The 9525-nt window shown below is 27.5% G+C and overlaps 2 protein-coding genes across 2 annotated transcripts; one reads left to right on the top strand and one right to left on the bottom strand.

Moving 5' to 3' along the window:
- Positions 1-929: 929 nt before the first annotated feature.
- LOC112716713 (18.5 kDa class I heat shock protein) lies at positions 930-1677 on the top strand. Its single transcript, XM_025768692.3, has one exon. It carries the CDS (start codon positions 1011-1013, stop codon positions 1437-1439), a length of 429 nt encoding a protein of 142 aa, XP_025624477.1. The 5' UTR covers positions 930-1010; the 3' UTR covers positions 1440-1677.
- Positions 1678-6651: 4974 nt separating this feature from the next.
- On the bottom strand, positions 6652-8245 carry LOC112716711 (BAG family molecular chaperone regulator 2). The gene is made up of 2 exons (XM_025768690.3): positions 7817-8245; positions 6652-7160 (listed from the first exon to the last, which is right to left on the bottom strand). Exons 1-2 carry the CDS (start codon positions 8076-8078, stop codon positions 6943-6945), a joined length of 480 nt encoding a protein of 159 aa, XP_025624475.1. The 5' UTR covers positions 8079-8245; the 3' UTR covers positions 6652-6942.
- Between the last annotated feature and the right edge of the window lie 1280 nt (positions 8246-9525).

The raw sequence follows: 9525 nt of genomic DNA, 5'->3' as shown, positions 1-9525 counted from the left end.
TTCATGAGATGGTCAAACGAGATTTACATGTAAACGGTCTTTCTGTAGACATGATACATGACAAAACACAATAGCGTCGCTTGATTCATGTAGCCGACTCCACTTAGTAGAACAAGACTTACTTTGTTGTTGTTGGTTGTGATTTGTTGAACTCTTTTGACTCTCTACCAAGTTTTGGGTTTGTTGAGAAGAGATGTATCGAGAAAAGCTATCTACAAGAAATCCAAAAAGAGGGCTATCAACAAAGGCTACAAACCTGACCACATCATGACTAGAAAAAGAAAACATGGTCCAAAAATTTAAAAATATGATAATTATAACCACAAAAAGAAAACAAGCAAAAAAAAAATCGTTTCTCGTTTTTTTTTTCAATTAATTTTATATGATTTCACCCTATACAAAAATTGAGTTAAAATAAATGTATGTGAAAGTATCCATAATTTTGAATTTTGAGTCCCCTTTGCACCCTTTATACGAACAAAGCATGGCATAAAAAAAAAAAAAAAGATGTCTAATAATAATAATAATAAAATATTATGCTAAGGAGGACGCTGGAAGGTGCAAGATGTCAGAGTGAAGAAGCAACGAGAATGTTTCATGATTCAAAAAAAAGCATCAGTGTCTAGAAACATCGATTAAAAAAGCTTTCAAGTATATTAATATACCAATCTTTCAATAAATTTTAATAATTAATCTTAATTATATATATTATATATTTTTTAAAAATTAATGAAACACTAATATATCAATATAATTAAATATTTTTCCATCAATTAAACTCTAAAAAAGTTTACCAACAAATTATAACTCATTTAACATATTTTTTTCAAATAAAATTTTAGTTAAAATCTCACTCCTAATTTAAAATAATAATAATAATAATAAAAACTACCTCCCTTCGCACTCTTTATAAGAAGACACCAATTCATATATACTCCGACAACAACAACAAACACTTCACTTTGAACTAAGTTTCTATTATCGATCTAACTTGTTTTGAAACCATAATAATGTCTCTGATTTCTCAAATGGTTGGCGATGATGAAACCTTAGACCCTTTTCTGTCCATGATGAACAGGTGCCCCGTCCTAAGCACCCCAACAGATTGGAAGGAGACAAAAGACGCGCATGTTTTTCTTTCAGATCTTCCCGGTCTCAAGAAGGACGAGGTCAAGGTGGAGGTCGATGAAAGGGTGCTTCAGATAAGTGGTGATAGGCATGCGGATGACGACGATGACGAAGACAAGAACAAGAAGATGATAAAGTGGCACCGCGTTGAGCGGTGCCGCGGGAAGTTCCAGAGAAGGTTTAGGCTCCCGGAAAATGCTAAGGTTGAGCAGGTTAAAGCTCACATTGAGAATGGTGTGCTTGTTGTTACTGTCCCTAAGCAAGAGCTCAAGAAACCAAACACCAAACTGGTTCAGATTCAGGGAAATTGATTCCGTAAATTTTGGATATGAATTGCAGTACAAGTCAATGTTCCAAGAAATAAATTGTATCTTTGTTTTCTTTGTAAAATAAATAACGACTATGCTATGTCTAAGTATATATTAAAATTAGTTACTAGAGTTAATTACTAGTATAAAATATTATAAAAATTTAGGTATAGAGTGCAGTTATTGTATCTGAATTTTTATAATAAAATATATATTACAATATAAATACACATTAAAAATAGGATTAATCTTTACATACAAGTGTTTTGCGCTTACAAGTTTTACAAGCTTGAAGAGAACAAAATCCATAAAACGCGTTGCTTATGTTACGTGCTTCTTTAACAGAATTTTAATCGATTCAAATCAATTAACGCGCAAATATATAACTTCTATTTTTCAAAAGATTTCGTTTCTTTTTTTGATGCCAAATTCGTTGGATCTTTTTCTTGCTTCGTTTTTTTTTCGATTTTCATGGTTTCTGAAATCAAGTTTTGAAATTGTTTTGAAAATAATGGAACTTCAGAAATACACCCAAACGATTATAGAAATACACCCAAACGATTACAGAAATATACCCAAGTGATTATAAAAATACACCTAAACGGTTACGGAAAGGATTACAGAAATACACCCAAATAGTTACAGAAAATATACCAAAAAATTACAGAAATACACCCAAAGGATTTAAGAAATACACCCAAAACATGGAGAAGACCGTATATTTCTTCTTGAAATCTTTTAATGTTTTACTGGTTAAGGATGAGGCAAATGACAGAGACAATCTAGAAAAAAAAATATAGAAGAACAATAAAACAATATCTTGAATAATATTTTTTCGTTTTTTCTAGTATTTTTTATGGAGATTTGTATCTTTTCTTCTTGATTTCTTCTACTCTTCGCGAGAAGTTAGAACGTGTCTTCAGAATCGTAGTTTGTTTCGAATGTCGCTTGAATCTTGACGGTTTGCGTTTTGATCGAAGAAGAAGAGGAAGAGTGCGGCATAATGAACGCGTGCGTTGGACGCTCGATTTTAAAGGAATGGTGCGCGTGTTTTTTTCTTGGATTTGGGTCAACTTGTATAATTTGTAAGATAAAAATGCTTGTACGTATAACATGCCTCTTAAAAATAATAATTGAATTTAGTGTAGGAATAATATTTTTAAATAAATAATAAATTTTCAACTACATATTACATTTTAGTGATGAGGGAATTGTGGGGAAAAAAATAATGTATATAAATTCGTTTATAAAATTGATAGTTAAAAATAATTAAATAATTTAGACAAATTTAGTAAATTATCTTATAATTTTTAGGTATCAACTTTATGACTGTGTTTTCATCTATATACATGTATAGTAGTTGAGAATAATTTGTTTACTTTGAATAAATAAAAAAGAATAGTTTGTTTAGTAACTGCTGGATTGAAATTTGTACTTTCTCAATGGCAATGGAAGAAGTTAATTAGACCAAGGGTCAGTTTGGCTAAACTTTTTAAATAAGTTCTTTTGAAAAAGGAGTTTAAAATATAAGGACTTTTATTAATAATAATTTTTAAATAAGTTATTTTGAGTTTGGATAGTTATTATAGAAGTTATTGTTTTAAAGTTGTGCATTAAATAAGAGTGATAAAATAGCTTTTGAAAATAGGAGAAGTCACACTTTTTAACTTCTTCAAAAGCTCTTAAATAACTTTTTGAAAAGTTAAAAGTTGATCTAAAAAATTGTACCAAACACATTAATGTAACTTTTTATAAGTCAAGAGTTGAAAAAAATAACTTTTTAGTGTTTCCCAAACGGACCCCAAGTCTAGCATTATCTTATCTATTGTTATAGATTATACAAATATAAAAATAATGTTTAGACATAATTATTAATTAATAAGTAACAAGTGTAAGAAAAAATTCCACGTAGAAGAAACTAAAGAAAAAAATTATAATGTTTCGATTATAAATTTGTTTAATTTGATGATATGATGATGATCACTTATTATAGGGTTGGTCATTTTGAGGAGAAAAATTAATAGAATAAAGTGTTAATTGTATTTTTAAATTTAGAAGAGAGAGTTTGTTGAGGATAATACTAAGCCAGAACTACACAATTACATTACAACATATCTTCACAATCTAACATATGTAAGTTTAAAATTTGTTAAAATAAAATAACAACAATTTCATTAAACATAATTTGTGATTTTAAAACTCAAAATCGCTAATAACAATTTTACTCGATATCATACTATTGAACTATTTTTCGGAAAGATTTTAAATATTTTAATATAATTAATGTCATTTTGTCTGAAAACTCCCAACTTACAAACAAAACATACATGAGCGTGAGAAGTTGGGTGGGTTCTAGCCTTCTAGGTCTCTATCTCTTAAATTTTACAAAAGTTTTTAAATATATTGGTATATTAGTATTTCGGTGAATTTTAATCATTAATTTTAATTATATATATTATGTATATTTTTTATAATTAAAATCAACGATTAAAGCTAATGAATTATAATTCAAATGACATAATTTTTCTATACTCACATAAAAGTTGTAAATTCGAGTCTCCCTATCTTTGGTTAAAAAAAATAATCAACGGTTAAAAGTTACTGAAATATTAATGTACCGGTACTTTTAAAAGTTTTTTTAAAATTTTATATAGAATTACCTAGCCTTAGATGTTACTGTTATTATTCATAAGCTTTTTAATTTTTTTAATTTAATACATCTATAATAAATATATTTAAAAATTAAAATTTCCTACATTTTTTGTATAATTTTTTTTGAAAAAAATATTTTAAAATAAAAATATTAGTAAAGTAATGAAATAATACTATAATCACTTTTAAATTTAAAATGTTTATTATTTTTAAACTTTATTATCTTAATTCAAAAATAATTAGACATAAAAAAAATCAAAAATAATTAAAGTATTATTTTACTATTTTATTAACATGTTGGATGGAGCCTGGAGGTTAATCCGATAACTCTTATCATGTATTCAAACATGTTAGTTAAATTCAAATTAATATTTATGAAGACTCTTGGGTCACTCAAGTTGAACGAGTTCAAACCTACCAAACTACCCATGCTTGGAAAGTGCAACTAATTTATGTGGTGCTTCAATCCAAACCCAATTGTTTCATCTTCCAACACACGTTCAGATAGGTTCACCTTTTCACAAAGGGAAAAATTAAAAAATAAAAAATAAAAATTGGGATGTACAAGTTGCACCGTTAAATCATCCCTCTTCACTCTCTCTTCAACAAACAAGATTGGAAGAATATTTTCCATTTTAAAAAATAAACAACAACAACACACACGACACACAAACAAGATTGGAAGAATATTTGCTGTACATAATTTACTTTATGAATGAAATTGCTTGCTAAGTACTTCATGATCTAACTTCTAATTACATTAACTAATTTAAAATCTGTTCGTGAATTATCTGAGATATATAACATGACTAAAATTTTTTGAGTTGATAATCTTTACGGAAGTTTAAAAAATGTAAATTTAAATATGTGAGGGTGATATGTATGGGTGATTATAAATGATGTGTGAATGGTGTATCATATTTAGAAATATTAATGCATTGTAGAGTACGAGTAGGTACCGCAAAAATATCAATGCTAGAGGAATGGGTGAAAATGAAAAATTATTTTTATAAAAAGTTATATTTTTTAGATAAGAAAGGAGTAGAGTAGATACGGTAAAAATGTCAATGCTAGGGAATGGGTAAAAACGAAAAATGAGTTTTATAAAAAGTTATATTTTTTAGATATGAAATTTTTTTATTTTAAATCAATAATAAAGTATTAAATTAGTGTCTTAAATTTTGATATAATTCTGTTTTGTTCTTAAAATTTAAAGCATTCTATTTAAAAAAAATTCATTTAATTTCAATATAATCTTACTATAAAATCAAACAGCAATACAAAAAAGAAGTCGATAATTCAGAGAACATTTGATTAACGTTATGACCTGAACAAACTATAACCAATTGATTGAACTCTGGTTTACTCCCAAATAACTGCCATCTTTTCTGGTCAGATTGTCGCAACTAAGCAAAGCTTCCACTTCACTTTTGGCATTATTATTAATTTGTGTCGGGGTGCACGCATGGGTTTATATAATTGAATAAAGATAAAGATACAACTGGAGTATTAAAATACTGCTGCTTATTATTGTGTTTCCTACTTTCCTTTCATTTTTTGTTGTTGTGAAAATAAAGTAGCCTTACATTATTAAATTAATTATCTCTAAATATTACATTAACCTTAAAAAGGTTTCTGTCAACAAGCATATTAAGTATGATTTTTATAAAGTTAAAACCGTTAACTTTCTAAGCATGCATTAAATATATTAAAATATTTAATTTTTAAAGAATGTTTTAAAGAGCAATCTTAAAGTGATTCTCAAATTGATCATTTATATCAAAAAGATTTTTGAAATTTCAATTTTCAATTGTACTGTAAATATCCTCAAGATTAAAAATATTGCATCACGTTAATCTTCTCATTCTTTTTTTCTTGAGTTACTTCTCACTTGGTACATATCCTTTCTTGTTGGATTAGACGAAATAATGGCATTTTAGTTTTTACGCTAAATGTTGGATGAAATGATATTATTTTAGTTTTACATATTTTTGTGGGGATAAGACTATTTGTGATTCATTAAAATTAAATAACATTGTTTCATTAAGTATTTAACTTCAAAACTAAAATAATATATTGTCTAATCCAGCATAAAAAAAAAATGTGACAGATTACTTACAGAATGTCAAATATCTTTGACAAAAAAAAAAGAGTGAATTAACATGGTGTAATTATTTTAATTTTAAAGACATTTATGGTAGAATTAAAATTTTAGAGAACTTTTTTTAGTCGAAACATTTGAGTCTCAAGATAAAAAAAACAAGAATAAAGTTTCTCATGATTTTTATCTTTGATTTTTCATGGTGTTCTCTAATTTAATAGGCTAAAAACTAATTCGCCGTGCTATTGAGTTCATTTTAAGAGTTTGTTGGTTGGTTATTACAAGCACAAGATAGAATTTAAAAATTCAAACACTTACTTAAATAGGCTAATAAACTAATAATTACTAGATCAATCTAATTTAATTTCATGATTTCTTTGTTACACGTTACTACTAAAATAATAATAATGGCACTTATTAGGGAGAAAAAGAAACAAAAAAAAAAAGAAAACAATAATAGTATAATACAATACAAAGGGAATCACACTTCTATTGAACATAGAGTTGCAACTTACTTTACATAATGACATGGGATTTTATCACCTTCCACCATTCTTAATTCAAGGAAGGCTCCAACCACCAGATAAGTACATATTAATTAATTAAGTTTCTATTCTAAGACAAACAAAAGCTAATAAAGACATTAAAATTAAAACTCCCTCCATTTCTCTTTTCATTTCATTTTCAGGTTAGTACTAAATTAAACTAATAATCATGGATTTCTTCAATTAGAGTGATGATCATGTATCATCATCATGCAGTGATGGTACAGCAAGTATTATTTTTCAATCCAAGAAGCTTCATCTTCTTGTCCTTAATAGCTGGATCCTCAAACAACAGAACTTTGTCCTTGTCTCTAACACCAACCATGTGTAGAAATTCATTGTCATCTCTTTCTTTTCCTCTGAAGAGAAGCCTCTGTTCTCTTGGCTCCAAACTTGTCATAAGTGAAAGAATCACTTTTAATTCCCCTGCAAGTTATTATTACAATTTTTGTCAAACAACCACTTGAGGAAGATCTCAATTCTCAATTTTTTATGTATTTTTGTGAAAAATAAATTAAAACACAATGGACCAACAACCCTTTTCCTAACTCCCTATCTAATTCAAGTAGTATCCTACTATTCAATTCAATTAATTTATATTTTGAAAATTTAGAATGCATTTGGTTTTTATATTTATTTTTAATATTTTCAACTTATATATTTTTAAGGAAAAAACTGTTAAAAAAAACAGAAAATAAACAATAACAAGTATACAAATTCTAAGAATTTGAAGAAGACATTAAAAATAAAAAATGGCAAATCAAATATACTCTTAATTTTTCTTTTGTTCTGCACAATAAAAAGAAGAAAATGAATCCTCTCCAGTGGAAAAAACACATGAGAAAATAAAGTGTGATTTTTTATCTTTAATTCTCTAAATGGAACCAAAATTAAATAGAAGAGAGAAAATAACAAAAAATTAGATTAAACATTTAACAGCAGCCAATTTTTTTCACTAGAGAGAAGATCCACTCCCATAAGAAGAGTGCTTAAGAACTTCAAAGTACAAAAAACATTTCTACATTTCTTAACCCCCAAACTTGAAAAAAAAATTGATGATTTTGAGAGAACATAATACATACCAAAAGTTGAAGTGGCTTCAACAGAAATGTCATAGCATTGTGAGACAGTTGAAACTCTAATTGTGATTATGCCTTCTCCATCATCACTACTTTTGTTGTTAAACTCCCTTTTCTGAACAAGCATGCCACCAGGCCTAAGTTCCCATTTGATCTCACCAACATTATTATTATTGTTGGTTTTGCATTCTTGGGTAGTAGTGTTCTCTTTCCCAACCTTGGAGCTGCTTCTATAAAACCTCTTTGTCCTAAACTTGATCATCATATTCTTCTATGTGTCTTACACTAAGTGAGGATCAAATAATTAAAGTGAAGAAGAAGAAGAAGGTGTGGGGAGTTTATATAATACAAGAAAATGTGAGAATGGGTTAAGAACACATGGAAGATAATATGGGGGTTTGTCTTTTATGTTGATTTTGTGAGAAGTGAGGCACATGGGGGGAGTGGGTGGTGCTTTATATTAACAACAAGCTTCCATGATTAACGGGCCTAATCACTATTTGGAATCAAAATCAATTATATGTATATAGGTCGGTTGGTCTTCTAAATTGAAAACCAACTATCATTATTGTTAATTAATTTCAATAATAAGTCTCTAAATTGGTTCTCCTTTTGTCATTTTTAAAATATAATAATAAAATTTTTTTAATATTTTTAATGTATTTAATACGTTGAAAATATAAAAAAATTATTTTTTAAAATTAGTTTTATAAAATAATTTCTTTTATGATATATTTAATATATGTTCTTAGGACACAAGTTATCAAAATCTTTAAATTAATTATCTATTTACGTTATATATAATTATTAAGACAATTATTTAATTTTATTAAACATCTATAATTTAAAAGAAAAGAGAAAAGGGTACACTAGCCTTTATCAATGACAACAATTTTTATTCCTATGATTATGATCTCTATTAATATTTTTTAATAAATACTTAAAATATATAATAGTTATAAATTAATTATTGTTTGATATGTTAATTTAATTTGAAACAAAAATTGATAGAAATTAGTTTGTGTTTACTTGAGTTAAACTTTAAAATGGTGTTTGAGATTAACGTCGTGCACCAAAATCGTTTTTAGATTCTAATTGCATCAATTGCATTCTGAAATTGACAAAAGTGCATTACGTTAGTCTTGATCTATTTTTCGTTAACAACATGATGACATGACTTGATGACGTAGACTATTAGTGACGTGTGTCACTCCAGGTTTAACCACGTGTAATAGTTTGATGATGTGTTGACCAATGACACATGATATGCTAACATGGACAATTGTGGCACGTGTCATAATGCTATTTGGCCATGTGTACTGTGCCACGTATCACAACAATATTTGTCCATATGTTATCTATTATGTCATCATCGTAGATGCACCAAATTAGTCGATCGCTGACTTTACATTAAGTTATTCATTTTAGACGTTGAAATTGAATGTCGTGCATCAAACTAGTCTCTTCACTAGTTTTTTCTTTTTTTTTTTATAAATTCAAAATTTTCAATATATTTGAATGCATTAATTTTAATTTTAATTTTTTATATGTTTAAATACAAGTGTTTTTATAAAAGATTTTTTCTCTTATAGGTACCCCTAACCGTAATCTTAAAACTGACGCGAAGACATTTCAAGCATCCTCATTACCATCTTCGACCTCTGTCGTCTAGCCTAGACAAAAGAGATAGGAGATAGTAGCCCATTTACACA

This window comes from Arachis hypogaea, chromosome 10 (genome assembly GCF_003086295.3).
Source record: "Arachis hypogaea cultivar Tifrunner chromosome 10, arahy.Tifrunner.gnm2.J5K5, whole genome shotgun sequence".
Taxonomy (NCBI): Eukaryota; Viridiplantae; Streptophyta; class Magnoliopsida; order Fabales; family Fabaceae; genus Arachis; species Arachis hypogaea.
This window is presented reverse-complemented; position numbering and strand designations above follow the sequence as displayed.